At 48.7% G+C, this 18167-nt stretch overlaps 1 protein-coding gene across 2 annotated transcripts in view; it reads left to right on the top strand.

The window, feature by feature from the left end:
* Positions 1-18167, top strand: part of npr2 (natriuretic peptide receptor 2) — a 34257-nt gene that overhangs the window by 6168 nt on the left and 9922 nt on the right. The window contains exons 2-14 of one of the 2 annotated variants that reach the window (XM_076159987.1): positions 62-243; positions 1841-1954; positions 2061-2196; positions 2278-2372; positions 3998-4133; positions 4946-5030; positions 9248-9368; positions 12366-12440; positions 13594-13671; positions 14918-15022; positions 16197-16268; positions 17556-17715; positions 17804-17959. In XM_076159987.1, the coding sequence (XP_076016102.1) occupies positions 62-243; positions 1841-1954; positions 2061-2196; positions 2278-2372; positions 3998-4133; positions 4946-5030; positions 9248-9368; positions 12366-12440; positions 13594-13671; positions 14918-15022; positions 16197-16268; positions 17556-17715; positions 17804-17959 (1515 nt within the window). Of the gene's footprint in view, positions 1-61; positions 244-1840; positions 1955-2060; positions 2197-2277; positions 2373-3997; positions 4134-4945; positions 5031-9247; positions 9369-12365; positions 12441-13593; positions 13672-14917; positions 15023-16196; positions 16269-17555; positions 17716-17800; positions 17960-18167 lie in introns of both variants that reach the window. The other variant, XM_076159986.1, reaches the window with a different exon arrangement.

Here is an 18167-nt window from a genome sequence, read left to right as displayed (position 1 = left end):
GGCATTCTGGAGGTATTTGGAGGTTGTGGGTCTCTGTAAACATCTCTGTTTCCGTTGGCAGTTGTGTACATCTGCGGCCCCCTGGAGACGTTCCTGGCCATCATGAAACTGTTTCACAATGAGATCCAGGACCCGGAGAACTACGCCATCTTCTACCTGGACGTGTTCGCAGAGAGTCTGGCTAAGAGGAAACCCTGGCAGAACTCCGACTCGGACTGGGCCGACCCCATCAAGGTGTTCAAGGTAAACACGCACGCACTCACACAGACACACACAGACACACACATACACACACAGACACACACATACACACACACACACAGACACACACACACACACACACACACACACACACACACACATCTGCACGGTGGTATTACTACGACTCTTCTGTCGCTGAGGGTTGAAGTACTTTCTCCACCTCTGCATGTAAACATTCCACACAGATGTTGTCACGATGGAGCTTTTAAAGGTGACCACCGTGCAGCGTGAGTGGCGACGTCCTGCCTCTAATGGACCTGCACCACTTTGAGGAGTGGAATCCTCACGTGGCCTTAATGAATGAGCGGTTGTGTTTTCACAGGAAGCCATTTAGTGTCTGATTAGTGTGTTGAGACAGAGGCGAGTGGGCACAGGCGCGCTGCTCCTCACATTCATCTTCCTAAATGCCACAGAGGCTCCACTTAAAGCTCTTAATTCCCTTTTTATAAAGTTTAAGAGGAGCTTTCTGAATACAAATGTAGGACTTATTTACAAGTGACGACAATTTATGGGAGAAAATGTAATTAACTTGAGAAAGTGAAGAATAATTGTGTGTTCTGACGGTCTGCACACACGCACACACACACACACACACACACACACACACACACACACATCACCATTAACCCTTAAAACTCAAGACTGATGGAAGCTCCTTTAACCCTTTGGTCTCAAGAAGTTAGGGGTGATTTGAATGTAACTTGGTTGCCAGGTCGGTCATGATCCAGGGAAGACTGTGGTGACGCTCAGTTGACCGCTTTTACATTTTGTCCTGTAGCGCTTTGAACTGTGAGACAAACCGGATGTAAATAAAAATACATCTAAATGTTTTCCTGCTCTGCATTTCATCTATTATTGATTGTTTATATTTTAGTCATATTCTGCTATTTATTCTTGTTTGTAATCCGGTTTGGTGAGGGACTTTAGGCTGCGTCCTACAAATAAAGTCGTTAAATTCTCATTATCTATCTGGCGTATAAGCCCTTCAGCACAAAACGGTGGAAACACAGAATCGGTTTGTTTGTTTGTATGTTTGTTTGTCCGTCGGTGAATTAGATTTTGGCTCCGGTTTTAGAAATTAAGCAATATGTTAATTTCTCTGCGATTTCCATGCGGATTCATTGAAGCAGAAGGATTCTTCTGGAGGAACGTGTTGGCGTGGGTTCTTCTAACTCAAACACAACAACAACAAACAAACTGTTTTTGGGTGAAAGCTAAAGAGAGAAGGTTTGATTTCTGAGAAGAGCAAATATCAACAGAATCAAAGTTTAGTTTAAGTAAATATGAGCTTTTTCTGCACAAACAGACAATCAAACATTAACGTGTCATGGACACTGCAGGTTCTCTGCTAATGTGGCTCTGTTTCAGTTGTTGACTTTGAAGTGACAGGGTTTCCGTTTAAAAGATGAATAAATGCGTGGCCTTTTCTTCTCTTTATTTATTAAGTAAGTTCTTAGAGCAGGTCAGATTGTCAAAGCAAAGTCAAAGGTAAAGGAACCTTGTAGACTTGTTGACTTGTGAGTCATTGGCGTTCACGTTTGAATCGTTCCCTCTCTTTCTTTCTCTTCCTCTCTTGCAGTCTGTCTTCATAATAACCTACCGGCCTCCTGATAACCCAGAGTACAAAGAATTCCAGACGAGACTTCACGCCCGCGCTCTGAAGGACTTTGGTGTGACTCTGGAACCGTCCTTGGTAAATTCACACTTCCTCCGTTAGAGCTTGTTTAAAGCTTTAGACATCATTCTGTCCTGAAACATCCCCACTGTGCCAGCAAGGTGTCAAAGTTCAGACTTTACAGATGGACTTCATCGCGGGCAGCTTCTATGACGGCTTCATGCTGTACGCTAAGGCCTTGGACGAGACCCTGGCGGCAGGCGGAGCCCAGAACGACGGCATCAACATCACCCTGAGGACACAGAACCAGAGATTCTGGGGTGAGCAGATGTTTTTGGACTCTGTTAGCCTGAGCAGCTGTGTGTTGGGTGCAGCACAGTGAGCTCTGTCTCTGTTTGTAGGAGTGACGGGCCTCGTCAGCACAGACAACAAGAATGCCAGAGACATCGATGTGGACCTGTGGGCGATGACCAATCAGGAGACGGGAGAGTACGGAGTAAGTCAGGCTTTCACCGCTCACTGCTCTGCGGCCGGCAGCTGTTTGGAATTGTTTTTCAGTTGAACAGGAAATATGCAGAGTGAAGTAAAGTCTCTCTCCACTAAGATGAAGAGGTTTCATGTAAGAAATCTCTCTTTTTCTGTAGAATTTCTTCTTAAAATAGTCGTTCTTATCAACTGTCTCACTTTCCGCTCCAGTCTGAGTTTACCAGTCATTGTTAGCAGAAGTGTGTTGGCATCAAAGGCAGTGAGACAGAGTCGCTCTATGTGTCGTCGTCGCTCTACGTGCTCCTGTGTCGTCTCGACTGGATCTTTGCAGCAATCAGAACCAAATGTTGGAACACGGTGCGGGCTGTTCTGGGGTCCTGACTCCTGTAATGATGAGATGCATAAAACCTCAACTTTCCCTCAGAGTACAACACAAATATGTGTGTGTCTGCTGGAGTGTTGCTTCTGGGCTCTGGGTTTCTCTGAGAGTAGAAGTGGGTTAGCGTCTTTGGACTTCTGTTAGAATTTGATAGCGGCCCTCCGAGGCTGTCGGCAGGACTTCCTGGTCTCATTCCTCCTGGGCTTTTGATTGGTCCATTCGTGCGGCTGATTGGCCGGATCGTCTGTGTCCTGGTTGAAAACATCATCGGGTCGATTTCAGCTTCCAGCCAGAATCTCAGAGGAAACACTGATGAATGTGTGTCACCTGATTTACAGCTCACAATGTCAGAGCGTCCACAAAATACAACACATGACTGAAGGGAACACTCACTCACACCCTGCAGAAGGAGAGGAAAGGAGGGAGGAAGGGAGGGAGGACACAGCAAGGAAGGAAGGAAAGGATACAAACTGATGCACGAAAATGATGCACGACATAATGGAAATAATAATAATGATGATGATGATGATGATGATGATGATGACTATAAACAGGGAAAGTTGGCACTCTTGCAGCTTTGCGGCGTCCGAGGCTCTCAGCAGACGAAGGTCTTGGTTGCTTCAGGGCCGTTTGGCGGCACAGCAGTAAACATGAATCGGGCTCACTGCAGGCGAGCATCACGCCCGGCATTGTTTGGACGACCCCTCTGCACGGGGCCGCGGCCTCTGAGGCTTTTAGCAGAGATGTTTGTGTGGTGGGGGTGAGAACCTAAAACCTCACCGGGGTCTGGTTTCACAGCAGGACAACAGATGCTGCTGACACCAAAATAAAGCAAAGCCACAGAGACGAATCATCACAGTGTCACTGGGCTGTGCTGACAGAGGCTCCAGACCCGACACATGCTACAGCGCCACCACCAGGCAGACTGATGATTCATTCAGTGCTTAAGCAGTGAGGTCACATGTTGCTGATGACTGATTTATTCACAAGGGGAATAATAAGCCACACCCAAAGTAAAGTAAATCCCAAAACAAAGACAACTTCTGCTCTCTGCTACCATCTAGTGGTGCTCCAGTGTTAATGCAGGTTAGGCAGTCTGAATGGTTGTCTATGATCTAAAAGTCTACGATCTGTTGAGATGGCGAGCGCGGTGGAGCAGGAACTAACAACAATGTTATTATTATGGCAGGCTCTTATTTTGACAGGCTCTCAGTCCTTAGATCTGAACTCATTTGCTGCCATTTGCTCGTTTGCAGATTGTTGCGTACTACAACGGCACAAACAAAGAGATCATCTGGTCCCAAACGGAGAAGATCCACTGGCCCAGTGGGGGTCCACCGCTGGATAACCCCCCCTGTGTGTTCTCCACAGACGACCCCTCCTGCAATGACGGTACAGAGCTCAAATTAAGTCCCTCTTGGTCAAGACCTTCGCTACTGATATCACTTAGCCTCCTCTTCCCTCCACTTAGCCTCCTCTTCTCTCCACTTAGCCTCCTCTTTTCTCCTCTCCTCTCCTCTCTTCTCTTCTCTTCTCTCCTTCTCTCCTCTCCTCTCCTCCCCTCCTCCATCTCAAACAGTGACACAGATAATGAGTGGCGTTCTCTCCACAGAGGATTCATGGTCACGGCGCTTCAGTTCACTAAATCAATTCCTCATATTAAAGGAGCTCTCAGAGGTCGTCAGGGTTACACATCTCACTGGCCTCTCCTTCATGTGTGGAGGTTTAGCCTGTGAACGTCTTCAGTCGTGTTTTCATTTATAAATGCGCCCTGAGACTCAACTGGGACCTGAGACACAAATGAATAACTGACATCATAAATAAGACTTCAACCAGCTTTGACAGCAGAACTGTCTCGGGCCTTGGTTCCTTCCTCCTCCAACCAGCGATGACATAATCCAGTCTGTCATCATTTACAGGTAAACGTTTAAGTCAAATACAACCAGCGTCCGTTCGTACGTGCTTAGGACTTGAAGCTTTAAGTTTATGACTGGTGACTCGTCCTGACTCGTCCCGACTCGTCCCGACTCGTCCCGACTCGTCCCGACTCGTCCTGACTCGTGATTGAAGCCTTTCTGATCTTGAGACTTGAGACTTGGTCCTGTAGTCCCAGCTGGGTTTCACATTCAGCGCTCCTCTGAATGTGAACATCTGCTGAACACATGAGAGACAAACCCAGCGTCCCGGTCTTCTCCTGTTTCCAGGTCATCTGCCGGTTCTGGGCATCGTGGCGGTGGGATCGGGATTGGCTCTCATCATCTTCGGGATCTCCAGTTTCCTGATCTACCGGTGAGTTTGGGCCGGGCTCAGGATCGTTCTGTGTGTCGCCTACAGGATTTACACTCCTGTTGCCATAGGTGCCAGTGTGGTATTTACATGACTGTTTCCATAGCAACAGCTCAGCAGGTGACGGTCTTAAAGCAGCGGTGAAGTGTGTATAAGCGGCCGGATGAGCTCATAGATCGGTCAAAGCTCCTGACTCTAATCAGCCTCAGTGTTCGTTAGGTTGGTCAAGCTAAAGTCCAAAGATCTGAATGATTGACATTCCAGTGATGTGAGGTGGAGAAACCAAACCAGTGGAGAAGGACGGAGCTTCATCTTCATCAGTTTGATCTCTTGCTAAGCCCTAAAAATCCTCTCACAGATTACTTAATGTTTATTTTCTGTTTTGTATTCAGTTTTATCATCTCTGTCTGTAATGGAGCCATAAAAGTCTTTAAATGACATCATTAGGTTTCAGAAATCCACCATAAAACAAGGAAACAAACATCAAAGTGAACGCAGCCATGAAAGCTATGTTTAGTTTAGAGGAGTTTACTGGAGAATCATGGGTGAAGAGGAGGAAGAGGAGGAATTCTCCTTCAACACAAAGCTCTTTCCATATGTGTGTGTGGGAGTTCAAATGAGCGGCGGTGATGTAAATGCAGGTTTCTGCAGCGTTTAGTGTGTGTTGATAAACTGTGAGTGGAAGTGAATCCGTCATGATGAAGATGAAGATTGATTTTTTCAGATTCTGGTTGATGTTTTGGGTGAAATCTGCATGAAATCAAAGGGAATTGATCTGTGTGTTCTTCCTCTGTGATCAAAGGTGTGTTAACGTAGCTCTGATAAAACACAGCACACACACACTAACTAATCATTCCAATAATCCGATCAATCTTCTAATACCGACTTTCAACACAACCGAGTGTTAATCAGCAGCCAATCAGAGTGGATATTGATCAGAGGGGAGACGGAGGAGCCGCCGCCCACCTGAGGTACATCCACCAAACCTCAGTTTGAGTTGATCACGATCAATATCATCAATAACTACCAGCCGATTACAAAGCTAACGTCTTCTTCTCTGTTGTTCCAGCTCAGAGATGAAGCTCAGCGCAGACAGACGCCGTATGTGACGTCATAGAGCAGTGTGGTAAGTTCCCTGACCTTTGACCCTGAACCCTCTGTATGTTGTCATGGATCTCTATCCTATAATAACTCTGACCTTTGACGCTGAACCTGTAAAGGTTTCAGACGATGGGACGAGCCCGACCTTGTGCTTAGCCTAAGCCCGCGTTCAGAGATGGGTGTGTGCGCTATGACTCCCATGTGGGTTCTTTTCCACCACGTGACTCCCAGCCGGACCTTAGACCCTCTGGGATCCACATGGACCCCAGAGTCTCAGTGAAGCTCACGACTCCAAGCTTCTATTTCTGTTATGGGAACCTGACAGGGAAAACTGAGATGGATTTGAGTTCCTGAACCGGAGTCTGAGTCCTGTCTCTCTTATATTTACATTCCGAGCTCTAAGTAGCTGAGTCTGAGTCAGTCTTTCCTCCCCCCCCCCCCCTCCTCCTCCTCCATCTTTCCTTTCTTTACTTCCTTGCTTCCTTCTTTCCTATTTCCTCACATCTTTGATATGAGTTTGTTGAGTGTTTTCAGACCCGGGGTTTCAGCCGGAGAATAACAGGAATCTCTCTTCCTGTTTCAGCAGACGTGAGCCGCTGAGTGACAGAGATGATGTGGGCGGAGCTTCATCACCACGGCACCCAGCTGTCAGACGCCTCTGACCACTTAAACTACAAAAACACCACTAAGGCCTCAGAATGACTGTGCAGTTTAGTCTCAGACTGTAATTCAGTCAGCTTGAGGTTTCACAAGAGATTTATAATGATTTATAACAGATCTATGAAGTTTAATGAGAGAAATTAAGAATAATTTATAACTTTATTTGTATACGATGTCATGATATAAGAATTATTTTCTTATATATAAAATGTAAACAAAAGTCAAATACGGTGAAATTGCAAATCAATAAAAAGTAAAGTGTGAATCAAAAGAAGAAGCAGAAGAAGAAAGTTGATTTATTGATCTGTGCTGGCTGAGATTTGGGTCAAACCCTAACCCTAACCCTAACCCTAACACTCTAGACATTAATCTTAAAATCTTAAAAAAATGTTTTTCCTGAATTCTAATTTACCCTGGAAGTCCTGAAACTTTTATTTTCTTAACCAACTTTTTTCCACTAGGTTTTATTTTGTAGGAACGTGTGTCGCACATAATGAGGCAACAACCAGCATCTGTTTATAGAAGTGTCTTTAAACAGGTTACTTGGAGGTAACTATGAATCTTTAACAGTCATAGATGTGTTTGCAGCTCTGCCCCCCCGCCCCCCCCCCCCCCCCCCTCACAGCTCCAGTTGGTTTGACCCGTGGGGGCTGCAGGAGGCCGAGCTGGGCTGTGTTGTTTTAATGGAGGGTTTGGTCCAGCAGAGGTATTCACATATGGGCCTGATGAAACAATAGGCCCAGTGTGGAGCCGCTCACTTCGCCCCTCTGGCTGCCGCTCGCCTCCAAAGCAGCGGCTTTAAATAGCAAAACGCTGGAGGGCAACGATGGTTCACTGGTGTTTCCTCCACTCAGGGGGCTGCACAGAGGAGATCTGTGCTCCTTTTCTTTAGATCAACCTTTAACCAAGTAGTATTTACCATTTTGGTTTCATGTTCAGTTAAGTTTAGGGTTAATTATTTTGTAGTTTTTCATCATTTTAACTTTAGTTTCCATGGCATCACCTCGGCCATGGAGGTTGGGTTTTCTGTCTTATTTGTGATCAGATTGAAACTTGTGGGCAGGGAAGAAACCATTAAGTCTGGGTACTGGGTCGCTCATGAAGCTCATATATATCAGGAAGTAAAGAAGTAAAAACTCATTAGTGACGTTTCCATGGATGTGCTGCTCATAGCAACGCTGAGGAGAAATGTTTGTCTACACTCGTTTGTTTTTATCTCAGTTTTCTAGTGTGATATTTACTCTGTTGGTGTTTTTGCCTTTGTTGTCGCTGGCTGCACACACACACACACACACACACACACACAAACACACACGCACACACGCACACACTTTCAGAGTCAGAATCAGATCAGATAAGAAAGTGATCAAGCCTCTTCACGGATTATACCAACAAGACGGGGGGGGGATAGAGAAACGCAAAAAAAAGTCTCCTAGCAACCATCAGTGTGTAGCTCTTGAAGATGGTGTGAGAGCAGTATCTCCAAACATCTTCTCAGGTTCTATCTCCACAACAACAACATTTCCAAAACGTTTTCAAAACTTTTGGAATATTCCATCCAAACTGAGCCCTGGCCTGTGTGTGTGTTTAAAGAGATTCCAGTCTGCGCTGCTGAAGGACGAAAACACGAGCCGCTCAGGGCCAAAAGCTAAAAGACGGCGATCTGCAAGCGCTGCATTAATTTCCTGCAGCCATCTGGAAGTGTTTTACACCTTTTGGATGGGGCAGGAATGTGTGGCCTCTGCTCCTTTTTCATTTCTAAACTGAAAGTGAATTTCCTCTCCGTCTCCTCTGTTAAACTAACCTCTGCACTCAAACACTGGAAGATTTAGCGAGGTGCGATGTTGCCGTAAATCATTAAACAGCAGCTCCTCTGAGACCGCCAGCAGATGTGCCCGCGCTCTGGAATGTGTCTTCTCTCCTCGCCGCTCGCCCGTCGCTCTAAAATAACACAACGCCGCAAAAACATCAACCGCAACTAAAGAATGAGATGTATTGATCCGGTCGGTTACACTTTGTAGATGTTTGCTGGTTTATGCTTTACAACCTGAGTGGTGTTTGGCAGGTTGCACAGACGGCCAAAGGGGGCGCTGTTTCTACACAGATACATGTTCTGTTCTGCTTTTCCATTTTTTTTTTTATGTGTTCTAATTTTGCTCCAATACATTTTAGAGGGAAATGTTTTCCTTTGAAATTTTGTTAATTTAATTTAATTTTAAAACTCAAAGACATCGGTCCGTCCGTCCATCTGTCCACTGTGTTTACGTTTCGTCTTCAGTGATTCTAGAAAAGTCTCCAAAAAAATCTCTGAGGTTCGAAATTCTATCAAAGTACCAAAAACTGATGATAGTCCATTTGGTATAGATCAGACATGACACCTCTATTCGGGCTCTATTTGGGATTGGAACCTGTGCCTTGTGTCGCTGTTTGACGCCCGTTTCTTTGTTCTGTTCCTCCAGGAAGCTGAAGCTGGAGAAGGAGCTGGCTGGGATGCTGTGGAGGATTCGCTGGGAGGACCTTCAGTTCGAGAGCCCCAACAAATACCACAAACGGGCCGGCAGTCGACTCACGCTCTCGCAGGTACGCTGGCCACACACACACGGCAGAGACACGCCCACTTTACCGCAATCTAAACCACCTCCTGATGCCCACAGCCTGCCTGGGAGAAGCTGCTGGGATTAGCCTGATTCCAGTTTGATCTGGAATGAGTTCACAGGTCTAACTTTAAATGAAGCGAAGAGAGCAGTGCAGATAGAGCAGCAGCAGTGTAAATGTAGAGGTGAGATAAGGATCAGCAGCTGTGGGTCATTGGGGCTGATGATAAGCGAGCGAGCGAGGATCAGATCAGAGCTGGATCCATCTACTTTACTGAGATTTCTCTTTTTTTGCACTGCAAGAGTGGATTCTGTTTTTACAGTGTAGAGGCGATTACTGCTCCTCTGGTGCCTCCAGTGACATCATCACCGTAAAACAGGAGCCGCCTGGAATCAAGACGGAACTTTACCAGAGAGAGGGGGGGGGAGAGGAGAGGAGAGGGGGGGAGAGAGAGAGAGAGTCTCTTGGTTAGCGTACACATTCCTGAGCGTCTTCCCGCTGCTTTATTGAAGGTGGTTGAGTTTGTGGACGTAAACACATTAAAAGATCATTAAAGTGAGAAAACACACTGCAAAAAATAACACTAACACACAAACAAGCACTCTCTCTCTCTCTCTCTCATTCTCCCTCCCCCTCTCTCTCTCCCCCCCCCCTCTCTCTCTCTACCCTTTATACTGTGATAAAGACCCTCACTCATCTCACTCAGGCGTGTAAACACCTTAGCCTGATTGTAATTGGCTGTAATGGAAGTAAACAACAGACTCTGATGTTGGCGTTCATGTAAACATGAAGGCAGTGAGGAGCGCCGTCTCACCTCACACTCTCACACACACACACACACACACACACACACACACCTGATGGAGAACCACAGCGGACGATTGAATCCTATTGATTCTGTCATTTACACAACATGATTGCAACTCTGACTCTGATTGCACTAAAGACAACTACTATTGATTATTGAGAAACATATTGATTGCAAATAGTACATTTTGACTGTGTGTGTGTGTGTGTGTGAGTGAGTGAGTGAGTGAGTGAGTGAGTGAGTGAGTGAGTGAGTGAGTGAGTGAGTGAGTGAGTGAGTGAGTGAGTGAGTGAGAGAGTGAGTGAGTGAGTGAGTGAGTGAGTGAGTGAGTGAGTGAGTGAGTGAGTGAGTGAGTGAGTGAGTGAGTGAGTGAGTGAGTGAGTGAGTGAGTGAGTGAGTGAGTGAGAGAGTGAGAGAGAGAGAGAGAGAGAGAGAGAGAGAGAGAGAGAGAGAGAGAGAGATGCAGAACAGAGAGGCTGAACGAGGCACCATGGTTTGGTCTGACTGTGGTTTGTAACCCCAGGGGGTCCGGATGTCCCTGCCTGTTCTCCAGGTGATAATGAGGTCTAGCAGAGACCCCAGAGACCCGCTGTCAGGCACCAGAGACCCCCTGTCAGGCACCAGAGACCCCCTGTCAGGCACCGGGGCTCTGCCTTTACTCTCTCACACCTCTGTCTGGGCTCTGGGCTGCTGGAGCTGTAACCGTTAGATGAGCTCCATGTTTGGCTCTGGTCAGAATGAAGCGCTGGGCGGTGGAATGCAGAATAAGGGGGACTCGATCCTAAAGACTTCCCCGGGCCGCTGTGATGGCTGCAGCTCATCACGTTTAAGTATCAGGTTCTGTTGTCTGCAGGGCCTGATGAGGCTCCTCTGGCTTGTGTTTCATCTCACACACACACACACACACACACACACGTGCAAGCGTTTCATGAGAAGCACATGCACACACCTTTTTCATTACTGGTGTTCAGCCCGGTTCCTGGGATGATTCCTGTGGAAAACACACTCATTTTCCAGACCGGCGTATTTTCCACTCTGCCACATGTTGCCAATATTCACTTCTATACAAAAGTGCACACTGCAAAAAAAAAAGCTGCAGAGAGAAAGAAACCCTCCAGCTTCTTCTTCTTCTCCCTCCAGAGTGCAGAAACACGTGCCAGTGAGACACACACACACACACACACACACACACACACACACACACACACAGGAGCAGGCGCCTCACTCTGCCATTATGCAACACGCCGTGAAACACTTGGAGAGTTTCGCCTCCATCCAGAGTTCCTTTGGTCACGGAAGAATCTAGAGAAGTGAGGGAATCTGGAGCGACGCGTTGCTCTGGATGAACCTGATGGACAGAGTTCATAATTCATAATTCTTTAGGCTGTAATTGGAGGAGAATGAAGATGCTGGTCACCATAGTAACGTAGTCTCAGGTCATTGATAGAGGAGTGATGAAGATGAGGATGACTTACTCACTGAATTCTGTCTGGACCCTCGTTATCTCAGTGCGGACAAGTCATCAGAATGTTGAGCGTAACCGTGGCAACACATCCCAAACACGCTTTTTGTGTTACAGAGAGAAGATTGCGGCTCAGAGACACAAAGAGGATGGATGGGAAGAGTGTGTGTGTGTGTGTGTAGATGAGGCAGTGTGTGTGTATGTAGATGAGGCAGAGTGTGTGTGTGTGTGTGTGTGTGTGGATGAGGCAGAGTGTGTGTGTGTGTGTGTGTAGATGAGGCAGTGTGTGTGTATGTAGATGAGGCAGAGTGTGTGTGTCTGTGTGTGTGTAGATGAGGCAGTGTGTGTGTATGTAGATGAGGCAGAGTGTGTGTGTGTGTGTGTGTAGATGAGGCAGTGTGTGTGTGTAGATGAGGCAGAGTGTGTGTGTGTGTGTGTGTGGATGAGGCAGAGTGTGTGTATGTAGATGAGGCAGAGTGTGTGTGTGTGTGTGTGGATGAGGCAGAGTGTGTGTGTAGATGAGGCAGAGTGTGTGTGTGTGTGTGTGTGGATGAGGCAGTGTGTGTGTATGTAGATGAGGCAGAGTGTGTGTGTGTGTGTGTGTGGATTAGGCAGAGTGTGTGTGTAGATGCGGCAGTGTGTGTGTGTGTGTGTGTGTGTGTGGATTAGGCAGAGTGTGTGTGTGGACTGATGGAATGTTTTCTTGTTGCAGAGAGGCTCAAGCTACGGCTCCCTGATCACTGCCCATGGAAAATATCAGCTCTTCGCAAAAACCGGCTATTTTAAGGTGAGACGGAGCCAGAACTGACATTTAACTCCTGCTACACCCACACAGGAGAGAGAGAGAGAGAGAGAGAGGGAGAGAGAGAGAGAGAGAGAGAGGAGAGAGAGGGGGGGGGGGGAGAGAGGGAGAGAGAGAGAGAGAGAGAGAGAGAGAGAGAGAGAGAGAGAGGGGGGGAGGGGGAGAGAGGGAGAGAGAGAGAGAGAGAGAGAGAGGGAGGGAGAGGGAGGGAGGGAGAGAGAGAGAGAGAGAGAGAGAGAGAGGGGGGAGGGGGAGAGAGGGAGAGAGAGAGAGAGAGAGAGAGAGGGAGGGAGAGGGAGGGAGGGAGAGAGAGAGAGAGAGAGAGAGAGAGAGAGAGGGAGGGGAGAGAGAGAGAGAGAGAGAGAGAGAGAAAGGGGGGGAGCGAGAAAGAGTGGGGAGGGAGAGAGAGACCGTGTGGGTGTCTTCAGGTTGCTGGTTCTAAAGCAGCAGCAGGAAGCTTCAGTCTCCTCTCCCTCCTCTCCTTCCTCTCCCTCCTCTCCTTCCTCTCCCTCCTCTCCCTCCTCTCCCTCCTCTCCTTCCTCTCCCTCCTCTCCTTCCTCTCCCTCCTCTCCTTCCTCTCCCTCCTCTCCTTCCTCTCCTTCCTCTCCCTCCTCTCCCTCCCTCCTCCCTCCTTCCTCTCCTTCTGCTCCTGGACTTGTTGCTAATTTGCCGCTCTAACATGGAGGAGTTGTGAGCAAATGTGACAAAGGCGGCCTTTTCTTTTCTGTAAACGCCGATGTCACTCCGCAGCTTTAAAGCCTTGCTGAGCCTCCAGGCGCCAACGCCTCAGCGCTCAAACTCAGCACGGCTGAGGCTGAGGCTGAGGCTGATTCATCCTGAGCCCGTCACAAACACAAAAGCCCCGAAATAAAACACACACACACCCACAGCCCTGAATCACCTGAAGAGAGTCAGAGTGCATACCTCCACCAAGACCACACAGCCTGCTCACACACACACACACACACACACACACACACACACACACACTCCTCTGTCAGTATCTCATGTCATATTTACTCTGAGCTGATTTGTGCCTCTCTATCTTCTGTCCCGTCTTGGTTTGATCGATCTAATGACTGATCTGATCTAATGACTGATCTGATCTAATCATTGATCTGTGCCGTGTCGCCCACAGGGGAACCTGGTGGCCATCAAGCACGTCAACAAGAAGAGGATCGAGCTGACCCGGCAGGTTCTGCTGGAGCTCAAACACGTAAGCGTGTTCTGGTCTGCTTGTGTGTTTGTTTCCTCCATGTGGAGCAGAGAGACGCTGCGTTCACACTCAGGCTGCAGCCACACACACATGATGTTTACGGCTTCTGTGTTTCTGGTTACAAACAAAATGACCTTTAGGGGTCGCTGCTCCGTCTGTTTGACCAAAGTATCTGAGACAGACAGACGGGCAGACAGACGGACAGGCGGACAAGCAGATGTCTGAGCTGGCAGATCCCTGAACGCCCCAGGGGCCTGATCAGCCAAATGCTCCTGAAAAGACGAAGAGGAGGAGGCAGATGGGAAGCAGTTCGCCAGGGGAAACTTAACTTCTTCACTGCCAGAACCCAGAGATTCTCTCTCTCTCTCTCTCTCTCTCCCTCTCTCTCTCTCTCTCCAGCAGGAGAAGTTATATAGGTCAAAGGTCACACTAACATCTCCTGAGCAGTGAAACGGGAGCCAGAGTTTCCTCCTCAGCTGTCACTCAGCTTGGCCTTCACTTCCCATTGGGGCGTTTTGCTTGTGAGGCTCTGATCTGATTCCTATGTAACAGTTAAAGGTCACCTCAGAGCCAAAACAAGCCGCCTGTGTTTCCTGTTACAAACACCTGCTGGAGCTTCAGGCAGGAGCCCACATCAGACATTTACCAGGAAGAAGCAGAATGTGATGTGATGGAGGTTCTTCAGGGTGACTCAGACAGAGATGGAGATGTTCTGTACGTTCTCACACCTTCTGCTGAGTGGAAGCGTTCTCCGTGTTCTCTCCTCATTGCGAGTGCCAACATCTGTTTCCATGTTTCGTATTGATGCTTTTTTTGGGACGACGTCTCCGCTCGTAAAAAGAGGGAAGTTAGTCATCGTTTTCCATGTCGAGCAGTTTTAACGCACCGCGGCCGCTGCGCTCCATATTCCAGCTCCTTCGTCCTCTCAACACCTCGGCTGTGTTTTCCCTCCCGGCTCAGCACACTGCCTCATTCATAAGGCCCAGGGCCGTGCGTTCACATGTGTGAGCCGGGCACCCGGAGCAGGAATGCTACTCCACGCTCAGGGAACGCCGGCGTGCCAGCGAGACGACTGTAAATAGAAACATTCTGATGAACTGCTGGCAGCCATATTTTCGAAACTTTTCTTCTCTAAATGAGCCGTCAGTCCTCTGGCCGTCTTGTGTTTCCGTGGGCTTTGGGAATGCGGTGTTTGGAAAAGCTCTGCGCTCACGGCTGCCCTGTGTGTTTGTGTGGTTATTTTCAGATGAGAGACGTTCAGTTCAACCATCTGACCCGGTTCATCGGGGCCTGCATCGACCCTCCTAACATCTGCATCGTTACTGAGTACTGCCCCAGAGGAAGCCTGCAGGTAAACACCTCCACTACACCTTCATCCATCAAGATCCTCACACACACACACACACTCAGGAAACATTCCTGTTGGTCTCTGGTTCTTTCCCACTGAGACTTGGTGGTGACGTGTAGCCAATGCAGGAGAAGATGGAAGAAGCATCCAAGAAAGTTAGAAAACCATCAGGGTCTGGATCAGGGTCAGGGTCTGGATCAGGGTGTGGATCAGGGTCAGGGTCTGGATCAGGGTGTGGATCAGGGTCAGGGTCTGGATCAGGGTGTGGATCAGGGTGTGGGTCAGGGTCTGGATCAGGGTGTGGATCAGGGTGTGGATCAGGGTCAGGGTCTGGATCAAGGTCTGGATCAGGGTCAGGGTCTGGATCAGGGTCTGGGTCTGGATCAGGGTGTGGATCAGGGTCAGGGTCTGGATCAAGGTCTGGATCAGGGTCAGGGTCTGGATCAGGGTTGGGGGCTGGTCCAGGGTCAGGGTCTGGATCCGGGTCAGGATCAGGGTCAGGGTCAGGGTCTGGATCAAGGTGTGGATCAGGGTCAGGGTCTGGATCAGGGTTGGGGGCTAGTCCAGGGTCAGGGTCTGGATCAGGGTCAGGATCAGGGTCTGGATCAGGGTCAGGGTGTGGATCAGGGTTGGGGGCTGGTCCAAGATCAGGGTCTGGATCAGGGTCAGGACCAGGATCAGGGTCAGGGTCAGGGTCTGGTTCAGTGCTCTGCTCTGTGCTGCAGCCCCATGAGAGTTCGTCCTGGCAGAGCGCTGAGCTCTACAGCAGAGAGCTTTTACAGAGCGCATGTTTGTGGTCCCCTACGGCCGCCGGACACGTGACCTTTAACCTTTCTGATTTGAAGTACGCAGAGCATTAAAGTAAACTTGCTCTTGGCCTCGTGATCCCAGAGCGCCAGCAGCTAACCGCCAACAAACAGAGCTGCAGACGACGACTCTATCCAAGCACGAGCCGCTGAAGAGACCACACACACACACACACACACACACACACACACACACACACACACACACACACACACACACACACACACACACACACACACACAGAGAGAGAGGTGTGTGTGTGTGTGTGTGTGTGTGTGTGTGTGACCCCTTGACCTCTTGTCTCGGGGGTCATCATGTGTTTGTTGTGTCTCTCCCCGTTCTTTAAATCAAACCCTGTGTTTGTTTTCAGGACATTTTGGAGAACGAGAGCATCAACCTGGACTGGATGTTCCGCTACTCACTGATCAATGACATCGTGAAGGTAAGCTGACACCCGCCAATCAATAATCAGAGGCAACGTCACAAAGAGCTGAAAGAGGCGAACATCCATGCTGCTGCTTCCTGTCTAGCTGTCCGTCACGTCCCAGACAGAGACAGAGAGACAGAGAGACAGAGAGAGACAGAGACACAGAGAGAGACAGAGAGAGACAGAGACACAGAGAGAGACAGAGACACAGAGATAAAGAGAGAGAGACACAGAGACAGAGAGAGACAGAGACACAGAGAGAGACAGAGACACAGAGATAAAGAGAGAGAGACACAGAGACAGAGAGAGACAGAGACACAGAGAGAGACAGGGACACAGAGAGACAGAGAGAGACAGACAGAGAGACACAGAGACAGAGAGAGAGACACAGAGAGAGAGACACAGAGAGACAGAGAGAGACACAGAGAGAGACACAGAGAGAGACACAGAGAGATAGAGAGACAGAGACGAAGAGACACAGAGACACAGAGACAAAGAGAGAGAGACACAGAGACAGAGAGAGACAGAGACACAGAGAGACAGAGATAAAGAGAGAGAGACACAGAGACAGAGAGAGACAGAGACACAGAGAGAGACAGGGACACAGAGAGACAGAGACACAGAGATAAAGAGAGAGAGACACAGAGACAGAGAGAGACAGAGACAGAGAGAGACAGAGACAGAGACACAGAGAGACAGAGAGAGAGAGACAGAGAGACACAGAGACAGAGAGAGAGACACAGAGAGAGACACAGAGAGAGACACAGAGAGATAGAGAGACAGAGACGCAGAGACACAGAGACACAAGGACACAGAGACGCTTCCACAGCCGTCTCACCGCATGACGTCTTCCTCTGAAACGATTCTGTTTCCATGAGGCGTCTTTAAAATGATTGATCTTCAAACGCAGATCAATGTAAACAAAGCACGGTGACGACACGTACAAACTTCTGACTGTGTTTCTGTTGCTATGGTGACAGTGTATACTTGGCACAGTTGAAGCAGTAAATATGAAATCGTGTAAATCAGAACAGAAACACGATTATAAAGTTCCCTCCACTTAATCGTCTCTAATCAGGGACGTAAACTGGACCATTACTTTAAATCCGCGCTGACAAAGAGTCTTTCTGTGGAGACGTCTCTGCTGGACAGACGCTCACAGGGACGTGGTCGCCGCCGCACCACGTCCCGCTCATCGCTGCGTATTGCTTCCATATGTGTGGATCTGTGTGTCTTCATGAATGATTTGCTGTAGGAAAAAGCATTCCTAAGGTAACGCTCCACTAACGCTCGCCTCCTCAGGGAATGAACTATCTCCACAACAGCTACATCGGCTGCCATGGAAATCTGAAGTCATCTAATTGCGTGGTGGACAGCCGATTTGTTTTGAAAATCACAGATTACGGCTTGGCCAGCTTCCGATCGTCCTGCGAGAACGACGACACGCACGCCCTCTATGCAAGTAAGTCTGCTGGAGCGCTCCCTCCTCCTCCTCCGGGCGGATGAGGAGACCCTCAGCGCGTCTGTAAGTGTGACTCCTGTGTCAGCAGAGAAGCTGTGGACGGCTCCAGAGCTGCTCATATACGACCGCCACCCCCCCGAGGGGACGCAGAAGGGCGACGTCTACAGCTTCGGCATCATCCTGCAGGAGATCGCCCTGAGGAACGGACCCTTCTACGTGGACGGCATGGACCTCAGCCCCAAAGGTGAGGACAAGAGAAGATCCTGCTCCTCTACACTGAACATCTAAACTCAGGGAGCTGGTTTTCAGTGACAGCAGCACAGACTGAAGGACCGCATAGGAGTTTCAGTCATTCATGCTTCTTAACCTTTGACCTTTGTGCTCCATAAGTGAACACATGTGAGCCAGGTGGAGTCACAGCAGAGAGGACGCAGCCCCTAGAGGCGCCTGGG

Source organism: Genypterus blacodes, unplaced genomic scaffold, assembly GCF_046128005.1.
Source record: "Genypterus blacodes isolate CSIRO-AG114 ecotype Tasmania unplaced genomic scaffold, CSIRO-AGI_Gbla_v1 ptg000102l_1, whole genome shotgun sequence".
Taxonomy (NCBI): Eukaryota; Metazoa; Chordata; class Actinopteri; order Ophidiiformes; family Ophidiidae; genus Genypterus; species Genypterus blacodes.
Note: the sequence above shows the minus strand (reverse complement) of the source record. Positions and strands in the feature narration are given on the sequence as shown.